General features: G+C 41.1%; 1 protein-coding gene across 1 annotated transcript in view; it reads left to right on the forward strand.

The window, feature by feature from the left end:
* PIEZO2 (piezo type mechanosensitive ion channel component 2) overlaps window positions 1–19872 on the forward strand; it is a 321451-nt gene that overhangs the window by 229299 nt on the left and 72280 nt on the right. The window contains exons 14-21 of the mRNA XM_075494355.1: window positions 2883–3006; window positions 4640–4896; window positions 5567–5715; window positions 6426–6599; window positions 14763–14998; window positions 17843–18003; window positions 18972–19148; window positions 19327–19452. Of these exons, the coding sequence (XP_075350470.1) occupies window positions 2883–3006; window positions 4640–4896; window positions 5567–5715; window positions 6426–6599; window positions 14763–14998; window positions 17843–18003; window positions 18972–19148; window positions 19327–19452 (1404 nt within the window). The remainder of the gene's footprint in view (window positions 1–2882; window positions 3007–4639; window positions 4897–5566; window positions 5716–6425; window positions 6600–14762; window positions 14999–17842; window positions 18004–18971; window positions 19149–19326; window positions 19453–19872) is intronic.

The raw sequence follows: 19872 nt of genomic DNA on the forward strand, positions 1-19872 counted from the left end.
AAGCCAGTCATTTCATTGTAGAAGTTTATCAAGTTTGTTAAGCGTGACTTCCCCTTGGTGAATCCACGCTGACTATTCCTGATGATTTTCTTGTCCTTCATGTGCCTGGAAGTGGTTTCCAGGATTAGCTGCTCCATCACCTTAGAATCATAGAATCATAGAATGGTTTGGGTCAGAAGGGGCCTTTAAAAGATCATCCAGTCCACCCCCCCTGCCATAGGCAGGGACATCTTTCACTAGATCAGGTTGCTCAGAGCTCCGTCCAACCTGACCTTGGACAATTCCAGTGATGGGGCATCCACAACTTCTCTAGGAAACCTGTTCCAGTGTCCCACTACCCTCACCTTCCCAGGAACTGAGGTGAGGTTGACTGCCCTGTATCCTCCATCTTGCCCTTCTTGAAGACAGGAGTGACATTTGCTTTCCTCCAGTCTTCCAGCACTTCTCCCAGTCACCACAATCAATCAAAGATTATTGAGAGTAGCCTCTACAATGACATCAGCCAGATCCCTCAGCACTCGTGGGTACATCCCATCGGGACCCATGGACTTATGTATGCCCAGTTTGATTAAGTATTCCTTGACCAGATCCTCTTCCACCAAGGGTGCGTCTTCCTTGCTTCAGACTTTTCCACAGTCTCTGGGACCTGTGATTCCTGAAGGCCGGTCTTGCTAGCAAAGACTAAGGCAAAGAAGGCATTTGGTACCTCAGCCTTTTCCATGTCCTGTGTCACCAGGGCCCTTGCCCCACTCAGCAATAGGCTCACATTTTCCGTAGCCTTCCTTTTTCTGCTTATGTACTTACAGAAGCTCTTCTTGTTGCTCTTGACATGCCTTGCCAGACTCAACTTCAGGCCTTGGCCTTTCTAACCATGTCTCTGCATGCTCGGCCAGTGTCTCTGTATTCCTCCCAGGTTACCTGGCTCATCATCCGTCCCCAGGTAGAACCCATGTGTTCCAGCTGTGCTCTCACGCAAAGGGCAACTCCACCTCTGCATCTTCCTGGCCCGTGCTTCCTAAAGAGCCTATATCTCCATTGCAGCTATGCAAGCCATCACACCCTGTCTCTGTGATCCCAACAAGATCATAGCCCTGCACAGAGATCTCTAATTCCTTGTGTTTATTCCCCATGCTGCATGCATTAGTGTAAAGGCACTTCAGAGAGGCACCTGACATGCTGATTTTCCAGAAAGGATCCGGAAGGTTTCCCTGTAATGGTGCCTTGAAGGCATTTCCTTGCTTAGATACAAATGCTTGAGGTGACCCCACATAAGCCCTGTTTTGTTGATTACGTGTTTCCTTTCATTCATATCACCCCAGGTGCCCTTTGCTTGTCAGCCCTGTCCATCACTCCCTCTCAAGGCTGCTAGTAACTCTGTCCCTCCCTGTTATTCCTAGTTTAAAGCCCTTTGAATAAAGGTTGAATTTAAATAAAGATTAGATACTGTATTCTGCAAAGAGAGGACAATAGAAAGAACTGTACTGTAGTTCTTTCTGCATAATTTTCTGCATGCTATGTGTGTGTTTCCTGGTCTGAAAAGGAAATAAAATGGATACTGTAAAAGGCTGACTAAAAGCATTTCTTTAATCTGCAACCCTTCAAGACATTTCTTAGAGCCAGCTCTGGCTCTGGAAATGCCAAAGAGAACAAGGAGTAAATGCAGCAGGGAGATGGACCTAATAACTGCAGAACAAATCCATGCTTTCCAGTATCAATGGTTTGTGTTGCAAAAGCCAGAGCTCCAGAAGGTATCTGGAGAAGCTGTGACAATTCACACAGGCTGACAGTCTTTTGCTGCAGCTCAGTGTTAGCCACAGAGTGAGTGAAAACAGCTGTTGCTAGCCTGGGACCTCTCCTTTCCCCCATGAAGTACTTGCACATTAGATGAAAAACAGGAGAGTTCTTTACATTGTACTACTGGCCTTGTATGCATACTACTACTATAGCAGTATTTTGCATACTACTGTATGCAAAATACTTGGCTCTTACATGTTTCCTATTTGAGATTTTATTCTTCTAGCTTATAAAGTAGTGAAATAACCCTTGTTCTGCACCACTGAAATCAATGGAAACTTTGAAGAATGTAAACATAAAATCAAGTGTGTGATGAATAGGCATCACGCTGTTTTCTGAATTTTGGCCATCTCTTAGTATTGCAAGCTGTTGAACTTAGCTTTTTGCAAAACACAGAAATGCAGTCTTCATTAAAGAGATTTATTTATTTCTAAGGTATCCTGCTGTTGTGGAATTATCATCTCTTAAAGCTCTTCAAAGGATTAAGAGCCATCTTAAATCTTGTAACTGCTCCAAGTGCAAGGCATATTTAGTTGACTGTGTCTTTTGTAACTTAAAGACGTACAAAGAAATTTTTGATTTTTAAATTAATTGCATTTAAACACCTGAAGTACCAAACCTAAATCAAAAGACTTGGGATATATACCAAACCCTGATAATGAGAATACACTCACCTGCCTATGCTTCTTCCCTGCCAAAAGGGAAAAATGAACAAAAATGGACAGATGGAAATTATACCAATCAATATATAATGAGAAGTTCCTTAAACTTATAAGACAGGAGTTAAAAACTCAATAGAATGGGGGAGAATAGAACCATATAGGTAAATACCTTTAAGAAAAGATGCGGAGTGGGAAGTTATTACTCAATGGAAAAGTGCAAATGAAATAAAGTTGGTTTTAATACAGAACATTTCCGAAATGACTTAAATTCCATAAAGATGCACTTTGACACTGATGCCATTGTTACCATTTTCTGATGGACAGATAAAACAAAGGCATGCAAAATTTATGAAAACATATGTTTGTGTTAGCAGGATATAGGATATACAATTAGTCTGTTGTTTCTGTTTTGATTTTTGTTTGCAGATTCTTTTCACAATTACTTTCTGGCTACTGCTTAGGCAACACCTCACTGAACAGAAAGCGCTTCAGCTAAAAGAAGCTACTTTATCTGAGGTCAAAGTTGGAAGTGAAGAAAATGAAGAAAAAGGTAAAGCCACTTCCAAATTACCCCTTCAGTTGTGATAGAAGTTCCACTTACTGTATTTCTGTAATGCTGAAAGCAATTAGCAAGATACCTGTTATTAGCTAAGAAAGGTATTACAAAATCTATGTGCAACTATCAGGATATAAAAATAAAATGCCTTTGAACTTCAGAAATGCAAATAAAATGAGAATTCTCTTTACTGGAAGGTAATTGAAATGACTTATTTGAGAAATGTCATGGAACTTTCAAATAATCAGTTTACTCCTGTGTCCCAAACTCAAACCAGCAGATTAATTTCTGTAGAAGTTTAACCACAGGAGAAGAGTTTACATAGGAGAAGTCAGTTGCTAAATTCCTTGGAAGTTGTGTTTGTACATAAACACTTGTACAAAACCAGAAGTTAAACTACTAATTTCAATGGGAAAATAAGCATGTATATTTTCAGTGCGGAGGCTCATGCTATCCAAAGCATACCTGACAGCAAAGTTTACTGGTGCAGTTTCAGCTCATCTAACAGCTCGGTGGCCTGTTCTCTCTTTTGCTACTGGGCACATGTTCGCCCAAACCTTCCTTGTCCTTTTCTGTCTCTCTGGATGCTGATCTGAACAAGTTCAACTCACTGAAATGGTAGAAAGCCAGCCTGGGAAGCAGCCATGTAGCTTTCTTTTTGATTAATGACAATACTCGTCTAAGTAAAACATTTGGTCATTGTCAGAGCTGGACACTGCAAGGATTTGCAAGGCAAGAGCAAGGAAAGAGTCTGAGAAGAAGGATGATGAGTGGAACAAAAGGAGCGGGTGAACCTTTTGATGGTGAAGTCTCGATATTGTTCTCAATGTGAAGAAAAACATTACAGCTATGCGCTATGAGGTTGACAAGCCCTGTTATCTGGATACTTGCTTATGTGTACTTGCTATTGGGGGGACACTTACCCTGCCCTCCACAAGCCTCACAAGGTTAATAACTGGGGAATTCTGACCTCTTCATAGGGCAAAAGCAGCTTGTCTTTTCTGCAATGGCTCAGGTACAGCAGAAGAAGCTGGAAAAGTGGTAGTTTCTTTGAAAAACAGCGGTGTTAGGGCAGCATTTATATTTTTTAAGCTTGTTTGGTTTTATGTTAATGTTTTCTCTTGCTTGTGGTTTTTGGTGGTAACCACAATATTCTCTAAAGGACGAAACTCAAGATGAGAGGTTCAAACTCAAGATGAGAGTTTAAACTTTAAACTCAAGATGAGAGGTTTCTGGTGGTGCTGGTGGTTTCTTTGTTTTCCAGTTTAAAAGGTTTCTTGCCTGGGAGTAGAGGTATTGCCATGGAAAGTGTTTTGACTGTTATCCATTATACAACCCTTAGGCTCTAATTTTCCACTACAGCTGCCTGCATTTCAAAGTGAAGACGGGTGTCTGGTAAGGATGTATAGCTATGCACCGTATGGCTCCAGGAGCAGGTTGAAGCTCATATGCAGTTAAAACTCTTTCCCCTGCTCTGGAGGCATGTATGATTCAGAAATACAGTCTCTTGTGAATATTGTGTTTTAAGTTTCTGTGTTGTGTGCAGAGATTTTACTTTCCACCCATTTCAATTCTTACTAAAAGTCCCCAGAACAGACAGAGGTCAAATGTGACTCTGTATTTGCAGAAGAGGAGTTGGAAGAGGGAGAAGTGGCAGAAGAACAGGAGGAAGAGAAGGAGGAGGAGGAGGAGGAGGAGGAAGAGGATGATGAGGATGAGCAGGATATTATGAAAGTCCTGGGGAAGCTGGTGATGGCTATGTTCATCAAGTACTGGATTTACGTCTGTGGGGGCATGTTCTTCTTTGTCAGCTTTGAGGGTAGAATTGTCATGTACAAAATCATCTATATGGTACTGTTCCTCTTCTGTGTGGCCCTCTATCAGGTAAGTAAGAACTGTGTTAACTAAATTTTGTCCTTGAATACAATGGTTCATACCTTTAACTTGGTAAGCTCCAAACAGAATTCATAAACCGTGTGTTTGCCCTTTAGTTAGATACAACATAATAAGATCATTTGAAGGGGTTAAGACTAATTGTCCTTTGGCTTTTGATTATAGTGACAGCCAAAGTGCACTTAAATTAGATGCATACAATACACACCTCTGCTCTGGGATTCCACCCCACATCACCGCGAGCTTTGGAACCTGTGTGGGAAAATACTGGGCCTGTGCACGTCCTACATAGCCACCAGTTTTTGTGACAGCTGGTCCACACAGCTTCCACACCCCAATGAGCATGGAGTCCCTCTCTTCCCGGACTTTCATCACCTAATGGTGGGGAAACTGAGTGACTGAAGCTGTCCCTGGCCTTTATGTCTGTGGCCGTGTCCCAACAGACGTTTTTACACAAAAGTCTGTACTTGCGTGCGTGTGCATCAGGAGTAAAAACTGTATCTCAAAGAACTGTGGCTGCTGTTGGGTAAGTGTTGTTTACTTCAGGCCAGCTACGAAAAATAGTATTCCTAGTCTTTGTTTGCCAGTGCAGTGTTGCCAGTATTTTTGTCAGTGTCTTTGCCTTCAGCTTGTTTCAACATCTTTAGTGTGTGATTTTCAGGTGCACTATGAATGGTGGAGAAAGATTTTAAAATACTTTTGGATGTCAGTGGTTGTTTACACGATGTTGGTACTTATCTTCATCTATACATACCAGTTTGAGTCGTTCCCTGGGTTGTGGAAAAACATGACAGGCCTGGATGAAAACAAGTAAGTGTTTTCGATTGATTTCATTTTTTCTTTGGACTTCTGAGTTCAAACAGGAAAAACATGATGAGACCATCCCCAGGATTAGCTGACTTGGCTCAGCTCTGAAGCCATGGATTTATTGGTGTAGCAATAGAGATGAGCAAGGGCATGAGCGGGGCTCAAAGAGTCATACTTCATCTGCTGCCAAGGCCTTGGCACTGCTCCTGTTCCCAGTACAGTGCCAATACTCCTCTCTACCTCTGACCATAGGAGCAATATCTGGGAAGAGATTAAGGGTAGATTTGCAGGATGTCTGGAGCTGATGAAGGTGGACATGCCTTCCTGCTAATAAGGAGGGCTGTGTTTCTTCCTCCTCATGATGTGTTGGGCATTTCTCAACAGGAGCTTACATGAGAAAGTATATGCAATACGAGTGGATCTCCAGTCCAGGACTTTCAATCAATCAGAGCCAAGTCATCTGGTTCAAGAGATCTATGGCAGGGTTGGTTCATTTGACTCTGTACATTTACAGTATCTCTCTACATTACTGAGTCCAAATGCAAGATATTTGCATTGTAAAACTTGCTGGTGTAGAAGAATTTTAAAAACTAAAAACACATAACAAGTACCAGCCCCTTATTTCCTATTGCAAATGATTTGTAATAATGTTTCATGGCAAGAAAAAGATTTTGGTGTGAAAAGGTGGCTTACTGGCTTACTTTTTTTTCCAGACTAGCAGACCTTGGCTTGAAACAGTTTTCTGTGGCTGAGCTATTCACACGCATCTTTATCCCCACCTCCTTCCTACTGGCGTGTATCTTACACCTCCACTATTTCCATGACCGTTTTCTCCAGCTCACTGATTTAAAAGCTGTAACCAGCAAACAGGACAACACTATTTACAGGTAAAGAAACAAAGTAAATGGAGCTATTGGTTATCTGTATGAAAATTCTGTTTCTGACCGTCTTGTAATGCTCACTTTTCATTAGATGTTATTTGGCTTTGCTATGACTACCTGGCTTAAAAAGAAGGCGCTCAGTATCCAGCACCCTGCTAAATAAACAGCAACCAAAGTATCTGTCTTCCCCCCCTCTCCCCTACACACTGAAGTTTTTCATTTTGGGGTACATTTTCAAAGGTACTAATGGTATTTATGTATTTATCTCATTGGCTTTGACCTTTAATGGGAGTTAGATGCTTAATTGCTATGTGTGCCTTTTTGTAAGTCCTGTCAATAATAGGAAATATGGCTTTTAATCTGGGTCACTTCTGTTTTTCAATGTCCGTTGTGAGGGCCAAATGAAGGTTGCGAGATCTTTGGAAAATACCATGTTTGCATTGGACAATTAGGCCTTTTTGTAAAGTTGAAGTTCAGAAATGGAAAAATCCCAGACCTGTGGTCGCTCTTTAAAGTACTGACCCATGGCTATGCTAGCTCTTTGAGACATTCAGCGATCTCATCAAGAAGTTCATTAGCATTTTTTCATGATTTTGGGACCCCACTTTTCCTGTGTTTAACTCTTCCATATTCTCCTGCTTAAAAACATATCTGGCCTAGGATCCTGCTCCAGGAGTATAAGAGAGAGAAATGGTTTCACAGTACGTAGTGTCATATTATGCGATGACGTTTACTCTAATTCTTTGAAGAAACCAATTCATTTAGACACTATTTTTAGAGTGTTTGCCTGTCCAATGATAAGTGTAACTCAGCTGCACTTCTATGAACGGGGACTAGCCGCATAACATCACGTACACCACAGTGTGTTACGGAATAATGACAGTTTATCTTAACAGAGAATTCTGCTCTAGGACTTGCTAGATTTACAAAAGCATTTCAGATATTTTTCATGCGTTCAATTGAATATGAAGCAGCTTCACAGTGTATGGTACAAGTATGTTTGTGTTCCCTATTGGCAGCGCATGTGAATAAGCTCTACTTTCATAGAATGCTTCTGGTTTCTGTATTTAAATAAGTTGCCAAAACCAGAACAAATCAAACTTGATAAAATTTCCTAACAACATTGTATTAGGGTTTTTTTAACTTACCTTTTTAAATGACTGTTTGCATAATACCTTTTCCTTTTGCTTTTCTTGAACTGCTAAATCTGACGGTAGATTCAAGGGCCCTTTGAAATGGCCTGTGAGCAAACTTTCTGTGCCCATAGCAGACTTTTGTGCAGCAGCAGATGCATGTTAACATCTCTGAAGTGGGCAGCCAAGCCCTGAAACCAGAGCCCAGATAGGTGTCTGAGCTGAAACAGGGGTTATTCCTGGGCTGAGGCGTTTGGGGGAATGCACTACAGTTTGCAGTAACTGCGCAAGCTCTTTTGTAGCCCAAACACTTTGCACTTGTGCTGACATAGAAACAGCTTCCACCTCACTCCTAGTGTGATCCAGTGGCCACAAAAGGGAAAAGACAACCGGTGGCACTCCCAGGGTTTATGTGGGTTCATGGTACAGCAAACCACTGTGAAACCACTGCTTGCGTATCTTTCTGTTATACATGAAAGATACCAAAATGTCAGCTACAGCTCTCCAAATGCTGGTATAAAGAGAATCACTGTGACTTGAAGTCACATCATTCTCGGAGGATGGAACCACTGAAACTAAAGACACAAAATGTTTCCTGTGTCCTGTTGAGAGCAAAAGAAATTAAAGTAAAGAAAAGACTAGATCAGAAATGAAGGTTGTAGGATGTAGATTTTATTGGTAGTCGGTGCCATTTTTGCCAGGAGTAAGTAGCCTTGAGATAGGGTGCTGAAAGTAGACATTTGTTGTCGCAGCAGGCTTTTTACAAAGTGGCAGGTGAAGAGGATCATGTGATATCATTAGCTTTTTTGCCTTGCTACTATATAGCTATTTTTTTAAGTCTAAATGTGTACTAGATTGTATTGAGCTGTCAGATAAGTAGCTAGATATTTTTAACTCTTAAATGTAGTGTATGTGATACATTTGCCATTTTGCAGTATTTCAAAATCACAGTTATCATGTATACCGTTTGTTCCTCCTCAGAAACATTCAGAAGTGTGTCCAATACCCAAATCAGAACACTTTTTATGATTTGTATTATTACCATAAACAATGCCTGAAATATGAAGACCCAGCTGTTTTCTTCCCTCTGGATGTGATAAATCAGTACTGAGCTTCAACCGACTTTATAGTTCAAAGCTTCAGGATGAGAGCTCAGCTGACGTTTGTACTGATGATGCATAAAGCTGGATAAGAACTAGCACAAGGTTCCAGCTTAACAGTAGTGCTAGCAATAGAAATAAGTTGCAGGGACAATTAAGACACAGATTAAAAGCTCATATGTGCAATTTTCTTACAAAGCCACTGAAACTTCACTATCTCTTTTTCTTTAAAAACACTAGCATTCACTCAACAGCTAGTTTACCATTCAAAACTCCTTTTATGCTGCTTCTTTTGCAACAAACAAAAAAATTTAAACGAAGAAACTGAACCTTAATTTTGAGTAAGAAGACAGAACTCAATCCTTTTAATAGCAAACTTGTTAAAACCACCACAGCAGTTGAGAGCCAGTCATGAAAGCAATAGGGAAAGCAGCTCCAGTTCCTCCATCTGCCCCTGAACTGCTATGTATGATTACGGTATTATGTTTGTGTCGAACTGGAGTCCTGTTAAAATTTCTGAGACTGTTCATGTATTAAGATGCTGCTTCACATAAGCAAAGTTGCAGAGTGAGTTCAAGAGTAAGGCTCTGACAACTGCAAATAGAGGGGACAGAAACTGGTGCACAGGAACTGGCAGAGGGAGGCACTCCTCACTTTTTATAAGGTTGATTTATAAAGGTCAATTTCACATCTGCAAGAGAAAGAAAAATCCTCTGCTTAGGACTTCCCAAGCCCATTTCCTTGCTGCACCATGAATTATGGTATGGCAGAGATAAAGGCTGTGAGGCAGATAATTTCCATGGAAAGATGCTCCATTATAATCACCTTTAATCAAAAAAGCAGCAAAGTAGCTATTTTTAAAAACATGCAGAATATTCTGTGGCATACTTGAGATAACGCAGTAGAGGCTGTTCTCACATTTTGGGGTCTATGAAAAGAACCTGCAGTTCTAACTGAAGTTGCATGCGGTCTAAACGTCGAAGTTTTTCATTTGTAAGCTTCCTAGAATTTTCACTGCATGGTGTATGTTAAGGTTTCAGATTGTGCTTTGTTATGACAATGTGTCTCTCTTGGTAGACAGGAAAGTGCATTCGTTCCTATTTAATGGTTTCCTTTTCTCTCTCTCTAATTCATTTCCCATTTTCATCTCATGCATTCTTGTGCTTTCATCTCCCACCTCATAGCCATGCCAAAGTCAATGGCCGTGTTTATCTAATAATTAATAGGTGGGTACTTCAATTCTTCCTTTCCTTTAAAATAAATACACCTTAACTTTTTCATTACTTCTTAATTGCCTTAAAACAAAGTATGTTCTTGCTGCACAGTACTGTGAAGTAAGCAGGGAGGGAATGTTGTTCAGGTACTGTAGTCTCCTAAAGCTGGTGAAGCAGTTAATACATCTCTCCTGCATATGTATACGTTGTGAGTTCATCTCCCAGCTGGGAATTCTTCTCTTAAACTTTGCCCATGCCTCAATACAGGAATAATTGGTGCTATTTGTAATTGGCTGCAGACAACAGACTCGGTTGAGGAGGCTCGTTTATCTACCCTTTGTTTGTGCATGGAAAGATGCATGCTTGCATGTGCACACGTACACACAGGCACACAGACACACAGACATACACAGACAGACGTCCCTGTCTTCCTCATAAGCGCCTAAGAATGGGAATTTGAGGGCCAGGTCAATTAAATGTGCAGTACGGATTATGAGTTTGTACAGACTGAGATTTCCCAATTCAGAGACAGAAAAGGAACGTGCAGTACGCTGAAACCACTGCATGCTAAGGATGTTAATTCATAGGCTGAGTTGGGTGCTGCAGCATCCAAACTACAAAAGCCCATATTGCCACCATCGTCATCCCTTTGTAAATGGTGTCTTGAAAACAGTTCCATAAAGTAGATTTCTTTCAAATTATTTGACTGGAGTAAATGTCGGCTTTTTTTTAATCAGCTCTGAGAATAGAAGGACTTCTAAGTTTGTTGTCGCTGCTGAATATAAACAGAAAAGCCGAGAAAATCCTTTGTTTAGATACTTGTGACTACCTGCTCTAACAAGAAGTTAATTTATGTGCCATGTTCACGCTCCTTCTTCAAATGTCATCACATACTTGAGGTCAGGGTTCTGAAAAGTTCACCAGAGCTGGAAACCTGGTCTGTAGGAAGCCCGTGTGCCAGGGATTGGCGAGGGCAGGAGGCTCGGCGAGGGCAGGCAAGCGGGGAGCCGAGGGGCACGGCCAGAGGCAAGGCTGGGCTCTCTCCCGCAGGGAGTCAGGAGCGGGAACCAGCAACTGAGGGTGAGGATCAGGTCCGGAGATGGTAACGAGGGTCAGCCACTGCCTGGGGAGCTGCCAGCAAGCGCATAGAGATGAGCCAGATCGGAGGTGAAGGCAGGGAGTCGGTCTGTGTGTCAGGCTTAGGGGCAGGGAGGCATGGGAACAGGCGCAGGCACGGCTGCGATGCAGCCGCCACGGAGGAGCAAGAGCCTCAGTGTGAAAGCAGCTCCCAAAGGAAGGAGAGGGACCCCCTGCACTGGCGCTTCTGGCTTGCACACACCCCAACACATATCAGCCAGCTGGCCTTGGGTGCGGGCAGCAAAACCCCCTGCAAGGGCAGGGAAAGCCCTCAGGGTCCTGCCAATAGAGGTCTGGCACTGTGTGCTCGGTTTGAATCTTGCATGCCGAATATTCAGGAGATGGGTCACTAATGTTCTGCAGAGCAGAAAGCTTTATGTTGCTCAGGCTGTGCATGGCAGATACTTGAGAAATTGTTTTAGGACAGAAAGTTTCGAGCAATTCGTAAACTGATTGCAAAAAATTATCAAAGGCAAAAGGTGCTTCATAATGCATCCAGTAATTTGCTATTAATTAATCTTCTGCTCTAGCAGATTACAAATAGATGAAAGTAGTAGTCCAGCAAGGACCTGGGCCACATGCCTGATTTTAGTGCCTCTGAAATTGCTTTGATGCATAAAACTAGATCTACTAGTATACTTCTCATTAGTGATACCCTATTTAATGCATTTGAGGGTAAGAAATCCTCTCAGTCAAAACCATTAGTGGCTGTACCTTCAAGGGCTTTTGTCTGCATTATCATTTAGTTATTTCTCTTCCTAAGTGTCAGACACAATACCTTGGTGTTAGTTTGGATAATTTCCCACCAGTATATGATTTCCAACCTGAAGTTACATCTAACTAGCTGTGAAGCCTGTACAGGTAGCTTGTCTTAGATATTCTAAACTCGTGCAGTTTTTATATCCTAATACCTCAGTGTTGTGTGCTACGTGATATCATGTGATCTTGTAGTGGAAAAAAAAATGTAAAAAAAGAGGAACAACAATCCTAGCAAAAAATGAGGAGGTCTGGGAAGAAGGATTCCAAGTAGACTGTTTCTGAATAGTGGGCAGGGCTTTTTATCTAGCCTTGGATCTCCTGAGCACACGGTCTCATACTCAAGTCTGCTGATGTCAATAGAACTAAGCACTGACATACTGAAAACTAAGCTCATACTGAGGCTTTATCAGAGGTATATATTGCATGTACCCATCTTTATAACCCCATCACCTTCTGGATCTCCTGGATATGAATGGGAGTTATATGAATAAGAGAAAGATGAGTCCTCTCATACAAAGTCCTATAGGGTTACTGTATTTCTGTCCAGTTTACACTGAGGTAAGTCAGTAAGCCCTTGATTTACACCAGTGTGAATGTAGATTTTTCCATTATAAAAGTCAGTTGGGAAGAGACCTCATTAAAATCAATGCAATTGCACCTGTGCAAAACCCATCTGATTGTATGGATGCTTTCATTTCATGGGGCATTGCCTTTTAAATGGGCTCTGATGATTTGTAGTAACTGGGGACCTCCATAACATTTGAACTGCACTGAAAATTCATTCTCTCTTCTTTATATATGACCCTCCTGTTGGTACTTTGTTAGAGTTTTAGGTAGATATGCAAAGTTAGATTATGTCATTTTAGGGAATATTATTTTTTAGTCATTTTACAGATATTTGAATATCCTTTTAGTATATATGCTATATTAAATATGAAAATAAAGTATGACAAAAAGCCCTATTTTCAGTAGCCAAGCTACTGATATGTTGTTGAGTATAAGAGATTTTCAGATTATTGGACACTCGGGTTCGTCGCCCAATCCATGATAAGAGATTTTAGTAATCATTGTCATGGATGTATTTATTCAGTGAGATTATTTGGTGCTTGACTGTCTTGTTAAACGTCTACTTCTACTTTTAAACCACCTTTTCTGCTCTTTGGCAATTGGTATGGTATTTCTCCTTCAGGATTGTTTAGTGAAATTTCTGTAGTTTTTCCCTCATTTGAGCCACCAAAGTTTCCATCTTGAAGAATCTGCAACTCCCAAATAGTCAAAAAATAATTTTACTTGTTTGACTTTCTCATTAACTGCTTAGCCTATGGTCTTATTTTTTAATGATCAGATGGTTAAATCCAGATTTTTAGTTTCTTGAACTGTAAAAATCCTAGTTAAAATTGGCAGAATTTCCTGCCTAAATGGTAATATGCCAGAATTTCACATCATGAAAAATAAATCCCTGAGATGGTACTGTAGCGTATTAAAGTTACTTGCATTAGTCCAGGAACAGTCTAACAGGTGCTTGAAAGTATGCTGAGTGTAGTAATTTCAATAGCATAACTAAACTTTTAGTGACCTGATCATATAGATATGCACTTGCCAAAGGGAGACTGTATTGCAAGAAGTCATATTCAAAGGGACTATTTATGGCAGTAAGCGGTGTGCTTGGCAAAGGACATAGAATCAGTGAATTAGGAAAAGCGGGTTTTCTGCAAATACGGGAGGTGAGTCCCAACAACACAGCTGGGGAAAAAAAAAATATCTGAAGCCATAAGAGAATGTCTCTTTTCTCAGTGAAGAAAAGATATATACTGAATAAATCTCAGACAAATTGGCACCATGGCAATAGAGAAATACCATTTCCATGTTAAATCAGTTGTATCCCGGTTTCGGTAGTCTGAAAATTACTAATAGATTTAGTAAGAGACAGTTAGAAATTTAAGCAAGATCTCTCTGAGATGTAGAAAAGAGAGAGAGAATGAATGGCACTATCAAAGACAGACATGATGAAATATACTGAAGCCACAGCCATGGAATTTTTGCTTTTGTTTGTTCCCAAACCTATAGCTGGAAGAAAACTTGCAAATTCCTTGGCTTCCCAGCTGCATCTTTCAATTGGAAGAAGGTGGAAATGCATTGGCAGTAATCAGTCAGATACTTGTGATGATTCAGCTGCATTACTGACAGCATGGTACAGCATTGACCATGTTTAGCACTGGTGTAAATAGGTTGCCCCCTTTCCATCTGTGCTGCAATTCCCTGTTTCTTTATAGAATTGCCCTGTGAATGTCATGATGGCATGCTCTTGGCATCAGAAGGCTTCCGCAGATGGAGTAGGAGAATGCTTTATGACTTGTGATGTAGCATGACGTATTTGTCGATGACCTTCTTCTGTAACCCCTCTGTTCTCATCTCCCTTTTTCTTTCTGTTCCAATTACTTTGAGCAGCCTCAAGAAAAAAATACCAAACCACCAAAATGAGTAAGTCCCCTATGAAGTCATGAAATGTTTCCTCTTAAACAATGTCATTTCATGCTTCTATATCTTAAACTCTGACCATTTTCTCCAGTGGGGAAAATGTCAAGTTTAAGTGTCAATACCACTCATTACTAACGAACCATTAGGATCTGAGTGAGAAGTAGTTACTAATACATTCCAACTCAATTTGCAGTGTGTGTTTGGAGAAAGTACCAGAATCATTAACTTTTCTGCTTCTAAGGCATTTTCCATGAACGGTTTATTTTTTCTAATTATACATCTTGAAAAAGAAAAAGACTACGATGTCATTAGTGCTCAGTTTGCTGACATGCTACTATTTACCAACAGACTGGTGCACCAAGATGGAAGCCTGCCTGACTTAACTATGATGAATTTAGCAGCCAGCAGAGAAAAGGGAGAGGATAAAATGCTGGAAGAGGCTGGTGAGAAAAGAATGGAAGAGCCAGAGGGGGAGGGAGGGAAAGGGAGGGTCGAAAAAGGAAAAGAAGAAGAAAAGGAAGATGAGGACAAGGAAGATGATGATGATGATGAAGACAATGAATCAGAGGAAGAAGAAACTACAGGTAAGCTCTGCAGATTGCAAATTTTGCCTTCCTCAGCCTTAGTTAACAGTGGCAACAGATGGTTCGTTCTTGGTCATCCCTGCTCACTTCAATCATCAGGTTTTCCTTCTAATTTTACATACAGTCTTTGCCAAAAGAGCCTGAACTGAGCAGATGGCTACTTGTCAATTATTCAACAGGCTACAGTCTCTTCTAGGGAAAAATCATATTGTTTCTGTAGGATGCTGAGAGGATGAAAACAAAAAAACCCCAGTTCTTTCTTCAGGAGGGAACTCTTCTAGGTGGTCTGGGTTGGATTAATAGGAGGTTACCCCACATCCTAAGAACTCCTTTAGAGTGAAATCTCTTTATAATAAAGAAAATACACATACATATTTAATCTCTGATACTGCGTGCTTTCAAGGCACTCCACTCCAGAAGTCCCAATGGCTTTGCTTCATTATTCATGTGCACATTAGCGTCATATTTTTCACTTCTGAATATGGAATGTGTAACTGATGCCAGATGAACATAAAAATGCTTAAGGGCAGACACTGGTAAGGCTGATGCTGTCATCCTTGATATTGCTAGGATGAACTCCTAACATGAATTATTTCCGTAACTCAGTTTGGAATGTGAGCCATGAGTGAAAACTGGGGAAGGGCATTTAACACCCAAGGAAGCTGTATTGTTTGGAAATGGCCTTGCCACAGATTTAGTTGCTCATGCCACTATTCACAGGACTGTGACACATAAAGAGGGACGGGGTCTTTGTCAAGGCAAAATGGCAGTACATCTGGCTTAGCTGCCCCAGGGAAGCTGAGCTGAAACTATTTACCTTTCCTGGCTGGGATATCTTCCTTCACAGAGGGCCATGGAAGCCTTTCTTGGCCAGCTCTCATGCGGTCTATGACGAGTGATGAGTTTGTTGCACTCTGGCCATCCCTACATGCTGGAAGGGCTTGGGGACAGAGGCCAGCTGTTGGAGGTCACCCTGTGCAGCGACACATGCAAGCAGGGAAGCGGGGAGCTGCAGCCTTCTCGCTGGGGCCCTCTCTGCACCGCAGCAAGTGGGGCTTGGCAATAGCACGGGGTGCTGCTTGCCATGTGTGATCCCTCTTTAAGTTGTTCATACATTTATTTCTACCAAAGAGTTATATCATTTTTATTTAGCCATGTGGCTGGAGTTTTAACATTATTTTAACATATTCACATGTGCAGACTTTATTACATAGTGATGTACAATTTTTCAGTGGAGGTGGTCAGGCCTGTATTTTATCCCCTGTGCGTGTAGTGCCTGGACATGCTAGACAGAGCTTGCTACAGTACCTTATCTGCCTGCTCCACTTAACTGGCACTGTCTGGATATACCTTGCGTGGTGGCAACACTGCAAATTAAAGTAAATGCAATGAAAGAATGAGTGAGAACATCTAATTCCATAAATAAAGACTTTCCTTAAATACACTCATTGCACCTATAAAAGCACACAGGTAGGATTAGAGTTCTATAGCTTGATTAATTTCTCAAGTTTAATTATGTACTCATGGAATTTACATCACTCAGCACTTAGGATTTTCTAAGTTGTGGTTGGAGAAAAAGGGCAGAAGAGAAAAAAAAATTGAATTTGGTTGTCAGGTATTCCAAGAGTCTGCTCTTTCACACAAGTGTGCATATGTTCTTCACACAAATATGCACAGAATAACCGTCTTGGTTTCTTTTATATATAAAATAACCAGATAAGCTGAAATAATTACATACGGAAGCTGGTAACTCCTTTGCATTTTTACAGCTTAGACAGTGATACGTTTTAGTGTCACTTGGAAATGTTTCCATCTCCGATGTTAACTGTAAGAATGTTCTCACAGCATGCAAAATCTTTCCTAACCTCCAAAATGCTTCTGAAACCCCTAATACAGAGTGAAGGCTTTATACAAATATATATGAGCCTGGTGAAACAGTTTTACAGCCAGCCCATGAGCAAAGACGGCACTTAGAGAGCACTGTTCAGCTTATGTATTGTCACATATACTCATATGTAATAGATGTTGCCACATGCTTGCTCATTGGGGTATTATTTGGGAGGATGGCTTTTTTAGCAAAATAATGTCTGTGAAGGGATATGTTCATCCGGCTTCAGGATCTTAACTTGCTAAAGCTCCCTTTTCAACTGAGAGAAATATTCAACTGGACTGCAGTTTGCCTTGCCTGTTTTAGATGTCTGTCCTTGGATGGCACAAATCACACTCTAGGAGGGTTTGCTGTTTGCAAGGCAGTTTAGATGGCTCTGACATATGAAGACATCTCTAGTATAGCTGTCTAAACCCATATGACAAGAATCCTACTCCTAGTGTGCATGGATCTCTTCCAGGTTGGCTGATAAGCTTTCTGAATAGTAATAGTCTGTGCTTTCTGAAAACAGACTGGGTCCGTAGCTTCCAAACATCAAACAAAATCCTGTTCTTTCTGAGCTGGACAAGGGCGAGGGCTGCAGCATCCCAGATCTGGTTCCTGGGTGGGATCCCTAAGCTTAGGTCCAAATATACTGGAGGAAAATGGAGCCCAAGAAGGGCTCTGCTAGAGAGGAATAAAAGCAGAATTGGCAAGGGAAGCCACCGCCACCACTTTTGAAGTGGGGACTCCTTTCAGTGAAAGTGATTCAGAAGGGAGAGCACCACAGCTGAGTGGGCCTCAACCCCATTTTCTCTTAGTTAACCACTGAGCCATACCTTTAACCTCCTTCATGTTTTACTCTAAGGCCTAGAAGAAAAGAAGTAGAAAGGTCCCTGTTGTCTAGTGGAGCATTCCTTTTTACAGAGACCTTCTGTTTTTCTCCTCCCAATGGTTCTGCTTGAATGTGTCTGCAGACTTAAGGAACAAGTGGCATCTGGTGATCGACCGCCTTACAGTGCTGTTTTTGAAATTCCTGGAGTATTTTCATAAGATGCAAGTCTTTGTGTGGTGGCTGTTGGAGCTGCACATCATCAAAATTGTTTCCTCTTACATCATCTGGGTCACAGTGAAAGAGGCAAGTAAACACGCACTATCAAAATCTTACCCATGGTGGAGGCTTGTCAGCATCTGCTGGGCAGTGGCACACCCAAGCGTAGGGAGATACCTTGCCCATGTCAGACCTCACTGAAATTGTGGGATCCAGCTGGGCTTGTCAGCTGCTGGGGACCTGTCTTGACATCTTCTTCCACAGTGTTATTCTATCTGCCTAGATATTCTCAGCCCTCCCCTTTTCTCCAGATATTAAGGTTTTGTTAGTCTAATTCTTTGGACTGAAGAGGTGTAAACCCTCCCCTGCTCAAGCAGGCTGTGGGCATCATCCAGGGATGGAGGGTGTAGAAAAGAATTGGGAAGGAACATCTAGGAAAATTACTTAAACTGGGTCTGGTGCTGAAGAAACAGGAACATAGAACTACACCTAAAAAAGAAGGGAGCAACACCTTTAGCTGTGCCTTTGGTGTGGGCAGTGTGAGTTCCTTAGCTGAAATAGCCATTCCTTGGACAGGGTAGTAGGACAAGAGTCACTAAAAAGCAAAATAAAAAAGCCGTTTTCTCACATCTTTTTTTTTTGGGGGGGGAAGGTCAAGAGGATGAAGGTGGGTTCCACAGGCACTTGGATCTGTATCATCTCTTCTTTGTTTCATGTGTACTAAAGCAGCAGAACCAACATGCGGTTCCTCATATTTCACGTCTGTTGTTTGTAGGGTGGGTATGCAGCTTTGTGGGTCTAACAATATTAATACTATGTAGGAGATAGCGTTCTTCCTAAACCGACTATTAAATTTTCCCTTCTTCACTTCCCACTTTGTGTCTGTGTTACTGTGAACAGTGTTGTAAATGTGGTTTTTTTTTTTAGTATGTTTCTCACAGTTTCTCTATGTCCCTTTCTTTTGAATGATTTTTTTTAATTACTATGGAAAAGGTCAGACTTTCTCAGTTCTCTTGTTACTCCATGTAATTTCCATCCTGTTTTTGTGTTTTCAGGTGTCTCTGTTTAACTTTGTGTTTTTAATTGCCTGGGCTCTTGCTTTGCCATATGCTCAGTTTCGCCCATTGGCATCAAGTATCTGCACTGTTTGGACATGTGTGATTATTGTCTGCAAAATGTTGTACCAGCTCACATCTATTGATCCCAGCACTTTTTCCAGTAACTGTACATTGGTGAGTACAAGTGCATATTAAAAAGGTTTGACTGCTGCCTTCTTCGATGAAGAAGAGCAAAAGGAAGCATATCAAGTACTGAAAACTACAGTTCACCTGATGTATTATTGTTGATGATAATTCCCTCCCCAAGCAGCCTTAAACTCATTTTTTATAAACTGTTGCATTTTCTTTTTAGCCAGGAGAGAATGAAACTAAGGTCAATTTAGAAGAACTCAAAACCTCAGTCCTCTACAGTGGGCCAGTTGATCCTGCAGAGTGGGTTGGATTGAGGAAGTCTTATCCCCTGCTTGTGTACTTAAGGGTAACTTCTTTCATTATCTGTATTGAGATATTTTCTTATTTGTGTTGAAATTAGCAATGCCTTTGAAATAAATAATCTGCCACACAAAAAAAAAGTAATGCAAGCCATTGATAATAGGGAAGTATAGAGGGGAAGAGACAGCAGAAAGCCATATGTGGTACACAGGATATTTCCAGAAGGGATTCAGTACCAATTAAGATAATCTGCATGTAGAAGGATGGCTTTCTGACTCTACCATCTGTTAAAAGCACTCTAAGAAAAGTGATATTTAAGAACTGGAAGTAATTAAGAGGTACATAGCTTTCAGGTACCAAAGGATGGATGGGTCTAATTGGAGTAATTGCCTTAAATTACAGTATATGCTATAAGCAGTTAATTTTTTTAAGTGCTTATTCCTTAGCCACAGCTTAGAAAATATAA

Source organism: Mycteria americana, chromosome 2, assembly GCF_035582795.1.
Source record: "Mycteria americana isolate JAX WOST 10 ecotype Jacksonville Zoo and Gardens chromosome 2, USCA_MyAme_1.0, whole genome shotgun sequence".
Classification (NCBI taxonomy): Eukaryota; Metazoa; Chordata; class Aves; order Ciconiiformes; family Ciconiidae; genus Mycteria; species Mycteria americana.